This window comes from Lycium ferocissimum, chromosome 10 (genome assembly GCF_029784015.1).
Source record: "Lycium ferocissimum isolate CSIRO_LF1 chromosome 10, AGI_CSIRO_Lferr_CH_V1, whole genome shotgun sequence".
Lineage (NCBI taxonomy): Eukaryota > Viridiplantae > Streptophyta > Magnoliopsida > Solanales > Solanaceae > Lycium > Lycium ferocissimum.
Window position 1 is genome coordinate 53,869,354 of NC_081351.1, and position 16,512 is coordinate 53,885,865.

The 16,512-nt window shown below is 35.8% G+C and overlaps 2 protein-coding genes across 5 annotated transcripts; one reads left to right on the forward strand and one right to left on the reverse strand.

Annotated features, from left to right (window-relative positions):
• The first annotated feature begins 1,031 nt into the window (after positions 1–1,031).
• LOC132034303 (uncharacterized) lies at positions 1,032–7,922 on the forward strand. 3 transcript variants are annotated; one of them, XM_059424604.1, is made up of 9 exons: positions 1,032–1,182; positions 1,299–1,395; positions 2,856–3,233; positions 4,061–4,187; positions 4,671–4,965; positions 5,299–5,371; positions 6,956–7,046; positions 7,121–7,200; positions 7,473–7,922. In XM_059424604.1, the coding sequence occupies exons 2-9, from the start codon at positions 1,312–1,314 to the stop codon at positions 7,605–7,607; spliced, it is 1,263 nt and encodes a 420-aa protein (XP_059280587.1). In that variant the 5' UTR covers positions 1,032–1,182; positions 1,299–1,311; the 3' UTR covers positions 7,608–7,922. The 3 variants fall into 3 exon arrangements, with proteins under 3 accessions (XP_059280587.1, XP_059280590.1, XP_059280588.1); XM_059424607.1 differs by having other exon boundaries at positions 4,725–4,965; XM_059424605.1 differs by having other exon boundaries at positions 1,039–1,173.
• Positions 7,923–8,346: 424 nt separating this feature from the next.
• LOC132034302 (uncharacterized) lies at positions 8,347–14,664 on the reverse strand. Of its 2 annotated transcripts, XR_009409019.1 has the most exons (8): positions 13,883–14,664; positions 10,930–13,229; positions 10,579–10,848; positions 10,425–10,505; positions 9,095–9,206; positions 8,929–8,995; positions 8,527–8,676; positions 8,347–8,495 (listed from the first exon to the last, which is right to left on the reverse strand). XR_009409019.1 is itself a non-coding variant. In XM_059424603.1 (7 exons), exons 1-7 carry the CDS (start codon positions 14,361–14,363, stop codon positions 8,580–8,582), a joined length of 3,408 nt encoding a protein of 1,135 aa, XP_059280586.1. In that variant the 5' UTR covers positions 14,364–14,663; the 3' UTR covers positions 8,347–8,579. The 2 variants fall into 2 exon arrangements, 1 of the variants encoding a protein (XP_059280586.1); XM_059424603.1 differs by having other exon boundaries at positions 8,347–8,676; positions 13,883–14,663.
• Between the last annotated feature and the right edge of the window lie 1,848 nt (positions 14,665–16,512).

Sequence of the window (16,512 nt, forward strand, 5' to 3'; positions counted from 1 at the left end):
ACATTAAACAAACAAATAAAGTGACAAAATTTTGATTAGATAAATGTAACATCATTTTGTTAAAATATGCTCAGAACAAGTCAAATACATTTAATTATAAAGCGTCTTATGATATATTCATTGTAAGTTAGAATACTCAAACGCTAATATCTTACTGTGACACAAGAAATATTGGCTAATCCATATGGAAGAAAATATGTGATTAAACTTCGTGAATTTCATGATATATATATCATATAAAAATTATGTATACAATTTCTCGGTCGGGTTCGATTTTTTCTTTGGTTTTATTTTAATAAAACCAATACCAAATCAAATATTATTGGTTTTAAAAAAGTTAAAATCAAACCAAACCAAATCCAAAAACATGTCGGTTTATTTAATCGGTTTGGTTCGATTTTCGGTTTGGATCGGTTTTTAACCAAACCATGAACATCCCTAGGTGGGAATACGTCAACAACAACTTAAATTTGCGAATAAATTTTATTTCGATACTCAAATTATAACTTATTTCAATTGAGCAATTAAATACCTAATACAATATTCATATTCGAAACATCTGGCTCAAATTTTTGAAAGGTTTCTACGCGTGTTCTCAAACACCATTTTATAAATAAGTTAATCACTTAAAATATATTACTTTTTATTAATTATATGAATTAGTCTCAATAAACCGTAAGCTTTATACCAACTGACGCTTAGGTGTATAGCTAAATTATGTAATATATTTTATGCAGTTAACTTATTTACGTAATAGGTGCTTCAGAATATATATAAAAGTTTTTTCAAAAGTTGAGCCAAAAATATTTAATAGAAATACTTTATCACGCGCTCAAATGATCAACCGGAACTGATCATAATTTGAAAGTCCAAATAAATTTACTTGCAAATTATGGACAGATGTGTTCAGTCAATTGTAAAGAAGATAATCTAAGACAGATCGGATTCTGATGACATAAAAATTTATTGATATATGGTACATGGAATATAAAAGAAAAGTTTGACAAGTAAAGAAGGCAGAATACAGTAGTGGGCCAGGCAGAACAATTATGTAACTTTGCTTGTGTTTTATTCCACAACAAACAATAACTCCCCGACCAGAGTCTCAATACAAGTCTCCTCAGTTTCATTTGGGGGTCTTCCTAAATCTCCATACAAGAAATCTTTAATCCTGTATGTGAAGTAAGTTAGCCAATATTATATATGTCATCATGTATTCTCAGTTTTCTTGAATTTTTTTACTTGGCTATTTATACTACTATATGATTTCTTGTTACTATTGTTTTTGTGCTTTTAAGGTAATTATAAAGAATGGAGGAAGCTAGAGGAACAGAAGCAGCACCCATACCATTTTCAGATAATGTTCCTCCTTCTTCTCCTAGGACATCATCACAGGTTACTCTACTTCTAAAATTTTACTGCTCAATATAAAGATTCTTTTTTTTTTTTTTTCCTTTTTCTGTTCATTTTTCTGTGGTTGTTTTAGAGATAACTGGATTCATATCATCTTACCATTTAGTGTAAAAGCTTTTTTCTTTAATCAGTTTTTGAGCATAAAAGACTTTGTGTGCTTTATATCTGTACTCCCTGTGTCCCAAATTGTTTTGCACTCAGTATATAGGAAGCAAAACTCTGATCTCTTTGACTATCATTTTTATTAAAATTTGTCTACTTTTAACTATAAAAAGTTGTGATTTCTAGCACTTATGTAGTTCCCAAATATGTAAATTTTTTATTAAAATAAATAAATTAAGAGATTGATGTCCCAATGTTGATTGTTCGTATCCCATAGTATACCATTCTTTTTCACAATGGTACGAGTATTTATTATTATGCTGAATTTTAGGTTGCTTGTCTAAAGCTTCAGAAAATTGAGTACTCAGTTTTGTGAGGTGGTGCTTTCCTCATTTTATTTAGCTGCCTTCTAGAGTTCTAGTGTATGAAATATGTCCAATTTTTAAAAAATTTAGGATGACAATTTAATTCTGAAAAATGTTAAGAGTTCTTCTTTATCGGAATCGGGGTAGTCAATGCATCTTTTGTGTTTTTAGTGATTTTAAGTAACCTGACAACATTTGATGTATAATTTTTGATAGAGAAATCTTTGGTGACATCACTGTTATCAAAAAAGAAAAGAAAAAAGGAGAAATCTTAGTGACATCAAGAAGAAGAGAGATTGTAGAATGTAAGACCTTTAAAAGGAGTTTTTTATGTTAGGAAGATAAATGATGCGAGTGTCCATGCTTAATTCCTCTTTCAAGTACAAATGTAAGGTTATTTTGTATTCATTTGGTTTTTTGCCGTTATATGATATTTAGGTGAAGGATAGTTCTTTTCTAATGGTCCACGATAGATCTAAGAGCCTTTGGGTGTTCCAGAAAACTTTTCTGTCTGTGACATCACAGAAGCCATAAATTTTTGGTACCATGAAGAGTTGAACGTCACTTTAAAATGTTTTTCTATTTTCAGGTGTTATCTTTTTTAAAACTTTTTGACAATATTTGCCAAAGGATAATGTTATACATACCATGAGGAAGGTAGGATGTTGGTCTCTTTTACAGTGCTTCATATAACTTGCTCCAACCACTCACAACTATCACCAAGCATCAGAAAATGATTTTAAAAAGATTATGCAGGAAAATAAAAATGCTTTACATTTAACCAACTGAAGCCTCTAATCATGTAGATAAATACGTTAGGTATTTTTTGTCTCCACCTGTCTTTCTGAAGGTTACCATAAGGAATGTTACTCAAATGGTAGAAAGATAAACAAGTGTGCAATTACATGAAGTTAGAAGATCTGGGGTAATATTACCACGCGTAACAAGATATTCGTATCTTTTGGGTACATGCAGGCTGATTATCAGAAAAGGGAATCCTCCAATATGGTTTCCGGTTTGGGTCCAAGCATGAAACGAGCAGATCTTTCCCTTCAAATACCTCCAAGACATGAAGGCTTTGGAATTGGCAGAAAGTATTCACCCCGTTCACCAGGAGGTTTTCTTCGGGCTTTAAGCTTTAAGAAGAAAGCTGCTTCATCTGATGGTGAGAGAAGCTCTCTCCTCAGTTCAGATCGTAAGGTAGTTCCAGGAAGCCCTCTTTCAGCAAACCTCTTATCCTCCTCCAATTGGCAAAAATGTACTTCTCTACCTGTGACCCCTGCTTCAAATTTATCTCCATCAGTTTCCACGCCTATTTCTGCTAGGACACACGGTGAACAACAAAGGTTACATGTGAGTTCCTTTTGTTCCATTAATTATGCACTTTCAATAGTTTCTGAAAAGTTCAACTTCATCAAACGAGTCAGAAGGTTGGATATGTGTAGCCACAGAAATAATACTCTTATGTGAACTTGTTTGTCTGTGCACGGAGTTTAAGAAGGAGAGACTTTTCGAACTTATGGTCTTAAAAAACCATGACATTTTTGTGGCTATAAAATCAGCCATTAAGGGTATAATGAGAAGCTTAAAGTTAATTTTTTTTTTAATATACGAATCTTTCGTTCTTTTTAAATAGACTAAAAAAGAAAGAGTGTCAAATAAATTGGAACAAGAAGGACCAATTTATACTGTCCTAATTATACAATGCAACAATTTAGACTGTATCCTCAATGTTCTTGCATTTGATTTCACTATTCAATCTCCTCTTCACACAACTAACTTGAATTATGATGTAATAATTTTTTTTGATTAATAGCTGGTCTGACAAACTTCAACAGATAATCCAATTTTTTATGTACAACATGCCAGTCAAGTTAATCTGTCAATACCTGTGTTAGTCATACTTTTTCATACACAATAAGACAGGAATTTATGCCACAGAAAAAATTGGAAGCCGGCCTCATTCTGTTGTATGTTCAATTATCTAATGGCCACGAAAATCTTGTCATTGTAAATGTCTAGGTACCTCATTGTCATCTATCCTTCTGTTCACTGGCACCTGCTACCAGTTATGAGTTTGTTAACATATAAGAGGTTTCCTAAAAGCTTTTACATCTAATGGCTTCTCTACTTTCTATGTACAACTAACACATTTCCATAATGTGTAATTCTGCTTGCAGTCATCGCTGATTGGGGCATCTAAAGCTAGTATTTCGAGGTCCCTTTCTGTGCCTGGAAGAAATTTTGTCATTGTTAGATCAATGTCCTTTGCTACCCATGAAGAGCATGTTCCAGATACTGGAGATGGTAAGTCAAATCAGTTAAAGCTGTGTGCCTGAGTCATCAAAAGAGTTTACCATGTTTGATCAAGTCAAACTGATTATGTAGTTGTATGATATCAAACTTATCCATATTCTACTGGATTGGTCACAACTCACAAATGTTTAGTAAAGCCTTCCAAGCAGATAATTAATCTCCTGATACAGCCTTTCTGGCAGTTAAGAATTAATAATGTAAAGTAACTATTTCTTTGCGGACATGCTACACTTTAATCCAACTCTTGTTTTCTGGTTTATAAGATGATTTCGTGTGTAAGCTGATTAATGAGTCCCACACACCTGAATTTTCATTCTTCTCCTGACTCAACTGAAAGGCGTTCCAACATTTTTACTGACTTCTATCTCTTATTGTATTCAAAAAATTGTAATCAGAAGCTGTTGAAAGTGTTATGATTAATATTTGACTTTTCCTCTGCTCCTACCCTAAAAAATTGATTAAAATGAACAAAAGAAATTACTCCTGCTCCTGAGAATGAGGATCGGGAAATCCCTGAAGAGGAAGCAGTTTGTAGGATCTGTCTGGAGGCATGTGATGAAGGCAATACTTTCCAGATGGAGTGCAGCTGCAAAGGTGACCTAAGACTTGTTCACGAGGAATGTGCAATCAAGTGGTTTAGCATGAAAGGGAACAAAATTTGTGATGTTTGTCGACAGGAAGTTTCTAATTTACCTGTCACTTTGCTGCGGGTTTCCAGTACTAGTCAACAAGAGAACAGACTGGAGCACAACAATTCTCAAAGAATAAGGTGAACATCACATGGAAATACTATTTGTTTCACAGAGTTGTTTAATGACATACTCTAAATTTTCCTTAGTGTTTGCATTGATTGTACACATTCACCTAGTGAGATTTGAAGAAGTTCTATCTCTAGCTTCCCTTTGATCTTTAGAGTTGGTGCTTCAAGAACTGTCTTCATTTGATATTACAAAGTAAAGTGAATCCTCAGTTGTGAATACTGAAAAGAAGCTCTAGATACTGGATGATGGAGCAGCATCCCGTACAATCTTTGCTGAACTAATTTCTCAGTTACTGCGTTTGTTTTTGGGCCTAATCAAATTTGAAATTTCTGCCATTGCAGTGCTTGGCAGGACTTTGTGGTGCTTGTTTTGATCAGCACAATATGCTATTTCTTCTTCCTTGAGCAGTTATTGGTGAGTTTTTTTTTTAGCTTTTGGATAGAATTTTAGTAATAGCATTGGCTTGTGATTTCATCCCTGAGAGAAAAAAAAGGTGTTGGAACATAGTCTACATAGAAACGTGAAATAGCCTGTGAATGGATATCAAAGATATTTACTTATCTGACCCTTGGATACCCCTATTTCTGTTTTTCAACTGCTTGTTTATCCAATACTTGGATAGGAGTATTTTAATAGGATCTTTTGATAGTGTTGTTGTACTAAGTGTCACCAATTACATTGATCAAGGTTCTCATCTGAACCACCGTATCGTTTCCTAACAACATAAATCCGAAAAACCATGAAGACCATAAAGCGGCCCCAGAACTGAAACTAAGGTTTGTTCGATAAGTGTGAAAGTAGGAGGAGAAACTTACTTAAGGATGAAAGGGGCGGAACAATGGTACAATTTAGTGGTTACTTGTGTAGAAGGCAATAATGTTCATTTTCCTTTACCTTTTCGTTTTTATTTTTTGGGGTGGGAGGGGAAGGGAACCTGCTCCCCCTTAGTTCTGCTGGGCAACTGAGGGGCAGAAGATACAGACTTCCTATATATAACCTGTAGGGGGGAAACTGATTAAAAAACTTTTGAATTCAGAGCTCGAAAATTTGTTAGAAGTCTGAGTAAGAGGAGAGGCAGTCAAGGCCCATCTTAGATGATTGCATAATATGCACACACACATTCTCAAAAATGGAGATGATTGAATAAGTGAGAGATAGCCTAGCACTAAGGGTATCCCCAAGCTCCAACCGTGAGGTTGGGGTTTCAAGTCACCACGGGAGAAAAGTGGGTAAAGCCACTGGTCAGCTCCTATTGGAGTAAGGTTTACCATATTCAAGAAAAAGGAGATGATTGTGAAGCACAGACGGCTATGTGGCTCCGCTATATAGAGCATGGCCCCCATTTAAGAATCTTTTTTATTTTTTTTTATTTTACAATAAGCTCCCCACTTCACTTGGTTAGAAAGGATGAATGATGCAAACTTGTATTTCTATCGAACGCCCCTTTAAAACATAAGGCAGCCCTGGTCTCTACCTGCATTTTGTTATTACACTGTGCTGTGTTGTTACGATTCAAGAGCTAAGATGCTAGGACCTCTGTGCTGAGAAATAATTGAGCTCGGATTTTCGAATAGCTCGAAAATGAAAGACTACAGCAGAAACATTCCATATGAGTAAGTCAAAAACTGCAACTAAATGGCATTTCTTTTATTTGCCTAAAAAATCACCTTGCTTAGGAAACAAAACAAGACCAAAAACTTTTTTTGAGTAATAGTCAAAAACGTATATCACGTAATTGGAAGAATTGATTACTTATCCATTCCCTCCAATTAAAAACATTTGTGTGCGCGCGCGCGCTGTCAGCACTACTGTTGTTGAATGCGCATCCATCAGCTTTTACATTATTTTCCATTTCTAAAGTAGAAAGGTGGAATCTGATGACATCACATACCTGTAATGTAATCTTTTTATTTTTTTTTATGTGGAAAAACATTTCATATTTTAAATCTGTCTCTTGAATTTTTTTTGGATAATGGTAAAGTATCGTGTTTCTTGAAGGTTCGTGACATGAAAACTCAGGCGCTTGTGATTGCTGCACCATTTGCTTTTACAATCGGTCTTTTGGCATCTATTTTTGCTGTCATCCTAGGTATGTCTGAGCCCATAATTTTTTTTAGTAAATACTAGCCGACTTGTGTGATAGTGTTTTCATTTGAAATGCAGCTATTAGGGAGTACGTATGGACCTATGCCGCTTTAGAGTTTGCTCTTGTGGCCATTACTCTACATGTTTTCTACTCTATGGTAAGATGCACTCTCTATTATGCAGTTGATATTTGATAACTCTTGGAAATATTCTAGTCTGTCCATTGAAGATCCTGTGTCTTCTTTAACCATCTAAAATTTCTAGAGAAAAAACTCTTAACCATTGAGATGTTACAAGTACTGAAATTGTTTGGAAAGATGTAGAAACCAAAACCAATGCAGACACCAATAGGTCTAAGAAAATGTGCACACAGAACAGTTTTTTGGCAGATATGAATCGAGGAGTAATGCCCGGAAATCTTTTTTGGCAGCTTCAATTGCAGGCAGTCTATTCAATAATGATAGCATCAGTTTTGGGTTTTGGTGCTTCTATGAGTCTCAACGCAATGTACATCCGATACTATTCTTGGCGAGTCCAAATTTCCCAAGATTCTAACCCTGTATGACATGAGCATGACAGAGAAATGATCAAGTTGTATAGGAGATATTGAATATGCGTTTTCCCCCCTTAAAGATGTATTTTCCTTGTATTATTTTATCTTGCTTCTTTTCCCAGTGATCTTGTGTAATGAGGTGGTTGATACCTCAAGAAATGTGTATACCAACATAGTTACAGTAGCTATCGGTAGTCTTCTATGTCTACTGGTAGAGAATAGCAGCTCAATGTAAGGCTGGGACATGGTCATTTTTCTGACAATGATGGCTGGGACATGGCCATTCGCATTGCCAAATTCTGAAGTACTGGTTTTGTGCTTTTATTACATTTTAGATCTATCTTATATACCAGTTACTGTAAGCCATGTAGTTTTCTGGCTTTTTTAAAAAGAAAGAAGAATCACACTTTTTGAGATTTCATGATGCCCGACTTGGAATATTCATTGGTCAGATTATTAAATAATCTGTAAAAGCAAACAAATGAAAAATTGTTGAGTTACACGGACTAAGCCATGACTGATTATTTAGCTCATATCGACCTAACCATTTTGACCCAAACAAATTCTATACAAAGCAGGAACCTTTTCACTTATTGATCCAATTCATTTTAGTTTATTTTTTATTAGTCCAACCCGCCCATTTGACACCCTATGTGATTTGTATAGCTTGTAAAGCTGGTCATTGTTGGAGCAAACTGAATATGATCTAAGCAACAAACTAGTTATCCAATGGCATTTGAGCCCAAGTAGATGAGAAATCGTCGCCAACTGACTAGAATTCTCTTTTTGGTTGTTTCATTATTAGTCTGATTCTGAAGACAGTTCAAGATCCAACAGAACCGGGGAAAGAATCCTAGAGAAGACTTGATTGCTATACATTCCAAGAAAAAGAAAAAAAAACTATATTCACAGACACCTACACATATAATACACATGCCCCTTAAAACAAATAGGTATGTTACACTCTCAAGTGGCAACTAAACCTCATTTGCATGTTGCAACAGCAAGGTATTGATTGTTATTTTTCTTCACCCATACTGTTGAACGAGTTCTCTTAACATGATCTGTGAAGAGACGATACCTGCAATAAAAATATGGTTGGTTAGAGAAGGATATTAATCTTCATATCAGCAACTAAAATTGGGCATAAATTGAGATCACATGTTGCAATATTTTGGCTGTTACCACTTAACAACAAAAATCAGATTAGAATTTAGGAACCTAATTTTGATCTTATGCTAATGTATGAACCATCCACAAGTTCACACCCCAAAACATAAGGACTTGTCATTAGTATCTTTAAAAGTCGACGCAGATAAAATTAAGAAACCACCTGTCAAACTCTAGTCTCTGAGTGACTATCCCATTCAGCAGGAGTTCCGAACTATACACTGTCGCTCCTGTAAATGTAACAAGGGACTGCATGATTCTTCGAATTTAATACTACTTAACTTTTTATTAATTAGTACTATACAAGGAATAGGAAAAAAGAAATTCACCTTTCTCAAGAAAGGGGGTGCAAACTTCATAGTCTTCTTCACAAGATAAAACTAGAAGATTGTCAGGAATAACTTCCTCTTTCATAGTAGATCTACAAAGTCGCTCAACTGCCTGAAAAATATTTCGAACAGGTATTAAAAAGCAGGAAAAAACCATCAAGCAATAAATACAACTATGGAGAGAGGTCTGCCCGCAAAAATACAGATCGATTACGAAATTCTTAATGGACGATGTGATAACAAGAAACACAAGACGTGCTAGTAACACTAACTTCAATTTATAAGATGATGTCCAAGGTATTTGGTGTACTTTTACAAATAACCATACAGTATTGAGTTTCAAGAATTCAAATCCATCAAACTTTAGTTTGGATTATAATCCAAACCATTTGTTTTCCCTATCAAATAAACTTTCAACAAAATTGGTCACAGATATTTGCTTCGCTACTGTAAGTCAAACTAATGACTTTAATATTCAAAAAAGTCCAACTAATGATCTTCGACTCGTCGACATTTATCACCTATATTACCATGGACATCATCTTGAGCACACCCTCACTTATATATGATATTCAACATATTTTTAAAGCTGGTTCTGATATATCATTTTCTTTTTATTTTGAGAAGATAACATGCACCAGTATATTGAAGAATCAACAGCACAAACTAGTGCTGGAAGCCAAAACAGTCACTACAAACAGATATATCGTTTTTTTATAAGGTAATTATTTTTATTAACAATTAGGGAAACAAACCCCGTATATTCTCCTACAGAAGATACCCTATCGTCTATACAAAACGGGGCTCACGGAAACACCAAAAGGAAACTAGAAACAAAAGACAGCTGGTTTTGATATATCATAACTAATCATGTAGCATTTACAGCAGATTACTAGTCTATACTCCATCATATCCTCCAGACCATTCTAATAAAGATTAGTTTTATGTCACCTATTCACCAATGGCGGAGCCAGAATTTTCATCCAGGGGGTTCAAAAATTCTAAAAGGTAAATATACGAAGAAGTCAGGGGGTTCAACATCTATTATATATACATAATAAAATAATTTTAACTTTGAAAATACACTGTAATTTTTCGCCGAGGGAACCCCCTGGACATACGCTGGCTCCGCCCCTGCTATTCACAAAGGTACAAATGTATGAGAACATAGACTGAACAAATTTTTCTTTCAAAGAGGAACTTAGTCCGCTACCAAATTCCAGCCTCAAAGATTATTCAGGTTGGTGGATAAGAGTATATAGAATGTCTTGTGTAGAATGGTTGAATCACAGAGTGAAATAAATGACTGGTAAAGAGTAGAGGTACACACCAGACCATGAACTGCCTTCACCAAACTTGCCAATATTTCTTTACCAGGCTTTGTATTTGGAGTGATAAAAACTTTATATCCCTGAAAATAAATACTATGAGAAAAGGAGCATTAAAGCTGTGCATCTAATAGCCACCAAAGGCTGCATCTTTACCTGTAAAAGGGGATGTTGGCATGCTCGTGCTAATGAAATTGGCATGCTGAAGCCAAACTCTTTTTCTTTTCTTGCATCTCTCAGGATATGATTTTTCTCATCAATAAGACAGCTCGCTTGTCCACAACTCTCAAGCCATAGATGTGTCACCACAGGTTTCCCTGCAGCAATAGCTTCTAGCATATTTCTAGTACGAACAAATTCATCAGCCACAAAATGAGTGGCATCTGACATAGATGACGAACTTGAGGCCCCCAACCGAGCTAAGATCTGGAGGAAGAGATGACATGGTGATTCCAGTTTAAAACATTAAATTTTAGCACAAACAAGGCATGATCATATGGAAATTACCTTTTTTTGCTGTTTGATTATATCCGCATCCAGGTGCTGACTGAACAAGACTCGAACAGCAGTCATTTCTCGCCTCTTCCTGGAATCTTTTAAGGTGGAGTCAACATGTGTTCCAGTAGTATGTAAGGAAATCATTTCTCTCAAAAGGGAGGACCTTGACATATTCTTCCTGCACGATTGTTTTTGATACTCATCACCCATACAAATAGGTGACACAGAATTCTTCACGATTCTCGAATTGGTGGGAGTGGTGCATGCTGATGCTGGCACTTTGACCTGGTCTCCTGCTGAAGATTCCGCTCCACGTGCTTCATCAACAGATTGTCTTGTCTCTACATCAGCTTTCCTCTTAGAATCTTCTAGTAATTTATTTAGAAGTGCTTTTGCATTTGCATCAGCAAAAGCATCATTAATGTTGGTACCCTCTGGATGTCCTTTATCCATGCCTTCATTCAATAGCTTTTTCCAAGACCGTCTTCCAGAGGATGCAATACCAGAGGGAGTACATTCAGATGAACACTTTCTCTTTTTTGTGCTGACATCAATTGAAGTACTTGTATGGTCACCACTTAATCTTTTTGACCTTCTACATGATTGAGTAGCGGTCTCTTGCCCCATGGTAGGCATCTTTCGACGACTTCTAATTCCTTTGGGATGGTCAACAGCACAAAGGTTGCCCCACGATGATGATTTCATATTTCTGAGGTTGGCGGTTTGATTGGCAGCGAACGTGCCTTGATCCATCAAAATCCCACAAGCATCAATACCGGTCCCACCACTTTTAAAAGTGGCAGCAGCAGACAGACGGCTTTTTGGTTGACTTTCTGCCCGGTTATGCCTAGTTCGATGAGCTACAGGTGAAAATGAGTCGTGTTGCTGTTGCAAATGACAATTCTTGACAGACACAGAACCCGTGCTTGCTTTTGGTGGTCTTTCTTCTTGTCCCAACTCTTCTTCTTTTCCCCTTGAAGCATGGGGTTTTGTCAAATTTGGCTTGATCATTCTTAATCCAGCTCCGTGTTCTTCATTGCCTTGCTTCTTGCTACTTTTCTGTTGCTTCAATTTTTCGCTACGGCGCTCTTCAACTAATTTGGCATCCTTCCGCACTGACTGTCTTGTAGCAGGTCGAGTGTCAGAAGATCGTGCTTTTTTCTTGGAGGACCTTTGCTTTGACAGACTCTCATCATCGACTCGACCTTTGCAGCAACTATCCCTCAATGTCTTATCACCTTTCTTCTCATAACTACAATCATTTTCCAGCACAGGAACTTCAAAGCATAATGTTTCCATAGCTTCAGCAGCCATTTGAGTATCTAATCCAACATTTAGCATGTCCGGAACATTGTCTCCATTACCATCATCAACCATTCCATCACCATCCCCCACATTGAATTGTTCATCAAGCTCCTCAACAAAGTTCTTCCTAGATCTGGACTTCGATAGCTCACTTCTCACTCTCCCTTTACTTGACATTAACCTTGAATCAGAACGGGGGGAACCCTTAAACTTTTTGCCGTTCAACGGGTGCTTTCCTTTTTCTTCACAACTTTTATCTCCCTGTCTTAAGGGTTCAAGTAAACCACGCTTCCGAGGTTCAGTAGCAGGTCTCCTGCCAACAAGAAGTTCCTTTTTCTTCTGGAAAAACTCTCCACCTCCTTCATCTTCACGATTGTCATCCCAATCAAAAATCCCACCTTCTGCATCAGCTATTCCAGCTGCTTTCCGAGCCAAAAGTTTTGTCCCGTTTGCAGCAGAGACAAATTTTGATTTTCCAATGGAGGACTTCCCAAAGTCAATATGTTGATCAAAATCAAAAGGATTGAGCTTAAGAAACTCATCAACAGCTTCTAGTGCATTAGCCTGAGATTCCTCTCCAGGTTCTTGAGAATCTAGATAACTTAAACCTGCCAATACATCTTCAGAGGCCAACTGAGGCAAGTCCACTGTCTTCTGAAAATCATTCTTACCATCTTCTGACCCTTTAATCTCAACAAGTATCTCATCTCCAAAAAGTTTCCTCGCAGCTGAACTACCAACCTTGCACCCGTTTCCGCTACCTACTTCCTTCATTTGTACATAGTGCTCCTCACAAGCATTCAGGTTAAGCTCCTTCCCGACTTCAGATTGAGGTCCAACCACAGATTTCCCATTTTGGCCTGCACCTTCCTGCTCCAGAGGATTGTCACTCTTAATAGACCATGTACTTCCTTTTGTCCCTTTACGGCTCATGTCATAAGCAGCCAAACCAGAAGCCCTGATAGATGCAGCACGGATTGAAGTAAACCCTCGTTGCAGAGATCCTGAAAAAATATATGAATATTAGAGCTCCAAATTTATGAACCAACTTTGTTATCGAATCTTCAGAGACATTCTGTCTGATAAAGAATATGGCTAGGACTTAAAAGTTGAGAACAGAAACAACCACCTAAAATTACCAACAATGAAGAGTATATTAAATACTTCCATGTAGCGAATAAGAGAAGAGAAATCTTGATTCTACAACATAAAGCAGAGAAAGCGAAGACCAAGTCTTTCATTCTATAGCAAAACTTTTCCTGGATAAAGCAGAAATGACCGACTGTAGTCGCATAGAATTCAAAACCAAAGTCAGCAATCTCATACTAACAGTGATATCAAAATGCACGATAGTTGATGCGCTGGCAAAGAATATGCAGATCCAGCAAACTGAAGCCTATTTACTGTGAATTTGAAAAACTGGATGACGCAAAATGTCTTGTCCAACTTTACACTCATAGAAGAAGATTTGGATTAATTGCTTAATTTAAGGTATGGATAAAGAAAGGAAAACCTTTTGCTCAGGTATAGTTCCATCCAGATCCTACATACTTAAAAAGGAAAAAACAAATATGCTAAAATGATAACTTTAGCCTAGTATGTATAGCACTGGAACTTAATGAAAATCAGTTATCTCATGCTAGTGAAACCAATTCACCTGAACGATGCTTGTCATTGCTCTGAACATCTGATTGTGCAATCGAACTCTTATCACTTGTGTTGGAGTTGCTGCTTTTAGGAAACTTCACCTGATCAATTGAGCTGAAGCTGTGTTCCATTGAATCATCATCTGATAACTCTTGAGTATCACACAAGACCTCAGTTCCATCACTTCCTTCATTATCACTATCTACGACAACTTCAACATTACAATTTTCAGAAGTCTGGATACGTTTATTTTGTATACCATCATGATCATCAACCACTTGAGTTTCACCGCCTAATTCCACCTGTTGGGTTTCACCACCATAATCCACCAACTGTGTTTCACCACCGAAATCCACAAGTTGTGTTTCACCACCGAAATCCACCACTTGTGTTTCACCACCAATATCCAAAATTTGGTTTTCACCACAGAGATTTACTAATTGTGTCTCAAATGCATCATCGAAGAAAAGGTGGTCATCAGCAGAAGCCATTTTTTGGTCATGGTACAACTCATGATCCCCACCTTTAAATATAAACCAAACTGTATTGTTAGGGAGAGAAAATATCCAATTTCAAATTAGAGTTTCAAATCTTTGACAAAAATACTCCCATACATTCGACTAACTTTACATTTTTTTTTTAAATCTTCTGAGACTCCCTAACCCCCTCTCCCTTAAAAAAAATTTATACATTAGTCTTGCTTGAAATCTTCCCTCTCTGAAAAATGGTATCACAGAGCTAACAGTACACTTAAAGAACACAAATAAAAGAAGTAACATCTCAAACATTGCGATCAAACCGGTTCACCATATCACTCACTATCTGATTAAAAGTCCAAACACTTTTTTTAGATGAAGTAAAAGTCCAACCTTTCGTCGATGTAAGTAAAAATCCAAACTTGAGCATAAGTCCTCTTTTATTCTTTAGCAGTTAACTCAAGCTGACCATAACAATCAAGGCAAATGCGCAACAACAATTTAGACAGCTTATAAATCAAAACGTTCCGTTAATAAAAAAATTCAAACTTTTCTTGTTTTTTTTTTTTTTTTTTGAGAAGGTAACAGTAAAGATTCAAACTTTTCTTTTTCCTTAACAACCAACTAGCAAGAACAATAACTTTAAATTGAAAATATTATCCTACCATTTTACAAATAATACCCATTCCCTAGAAACCCAAAAAAAAAAAAAAAAACTTGCCTGGTAAAGACTTGGGTGAAATTTGAGTGTCCACTGGCTGTGTATCGTCAACAATCGAACAACCCTTTTTCGTGTTCTTTCTTCTACTGTCAACCATTTTAATTCATCTACAATAATGGCACCAAGAAAAAATTAAAAAGAACAATAATCATAATGATATTATAATTGACAATACAAATTAAGACCAACCTAAATGAAAACCCTGACGGTTTTCGATCTGAAAAGGAAAAAAGATTATGCCTTTAAAGCACAATTATGGCAATAACTTGAAGAAGAATAGTTTCTGTAACGCAAATCGAAAAATGTAAAGAAATACTAACTGAATTGAATGGAATGGAATGAGAAAGGGTTGGGGAGAGTATAGGGTTAATGAGTGTCAAAAGGAGGGAAAGTAGGAAAATCCCTTTTTGATTTGGAGGGAAATTTCAGCCTTTTTTTATATTTTGCCCCACTTTCTAATGTTATTACACACTTTCTCCAATGTCTGGAATAAAAAAAATTAATCAAACAAGTAAATAATCTCACATTCTAATTATTTAACCCCAGGAATCAAACAACCTCTTAGTGGAATACTTCTTTTTATTACTCACTCAGCAAATGCTAACTTCTGGGCAAAAATAGATAATTTAAATAAATTATTCCTAATTAAATAAATTTTGAAATTTGATCAATTTACACTTAATAGGACAAATTTTGAAAAATAAAACCAATTCTTTCTTGATTTGGTAACTGGACACTATTTTTTAACCAAAAAAATAAAGATGAAGTGGACACTCTTTTTGAACAGGAAGTATTAATTAGGATGGGTATTGGACTAACTTTACCCCTATTTATGTCTAGGTTATAACCACTCTTCATTAAATGTTTACTATATTTATGGATCATCTCCACTGATGACAATATTTTGCTAAGGATAAAGAGGGAAAAAAATAACTAATTATACCTTGAACTCTTAAAGCACAAATTTGAGACAACTATTTTAGTAGGGAAAAGGGTTAAAAATACCCCTCTACTTTGAAAAAATGGCTAAAAATATCCTCCGAACTTATTTTGGGTCAAAAATACCCCTCTCATCCTTAAAGTTTTCAAATATACCCCTGTCTTGATGGAAATTATCCCCCAAAATAACCCGAAATCATTATTTAAACCCGTTCCATCATTTAAACCCGACCCAACTAAATAATAACCCATAAGATCCCTTATTCCCCCAATTCCCTCAAACTTCAAACCTACGTATTGGGGAATAAGGGGATTTTATGGGTTATTATTTAGTTGGGTCGGGTTTAAATGACTTTGGAGCGGGTTTCAAAATAATTTCGGGTTATTTTGGGGATAATTTCCGTCAAGACAGTATATTTGAAAACTTTAAGGATGGGAGGGGTATTTTTGACCCAAAATAAGTTTGGAGGATATTTTTAGCCCTTTTTCCAAAGTAGAGGGGCA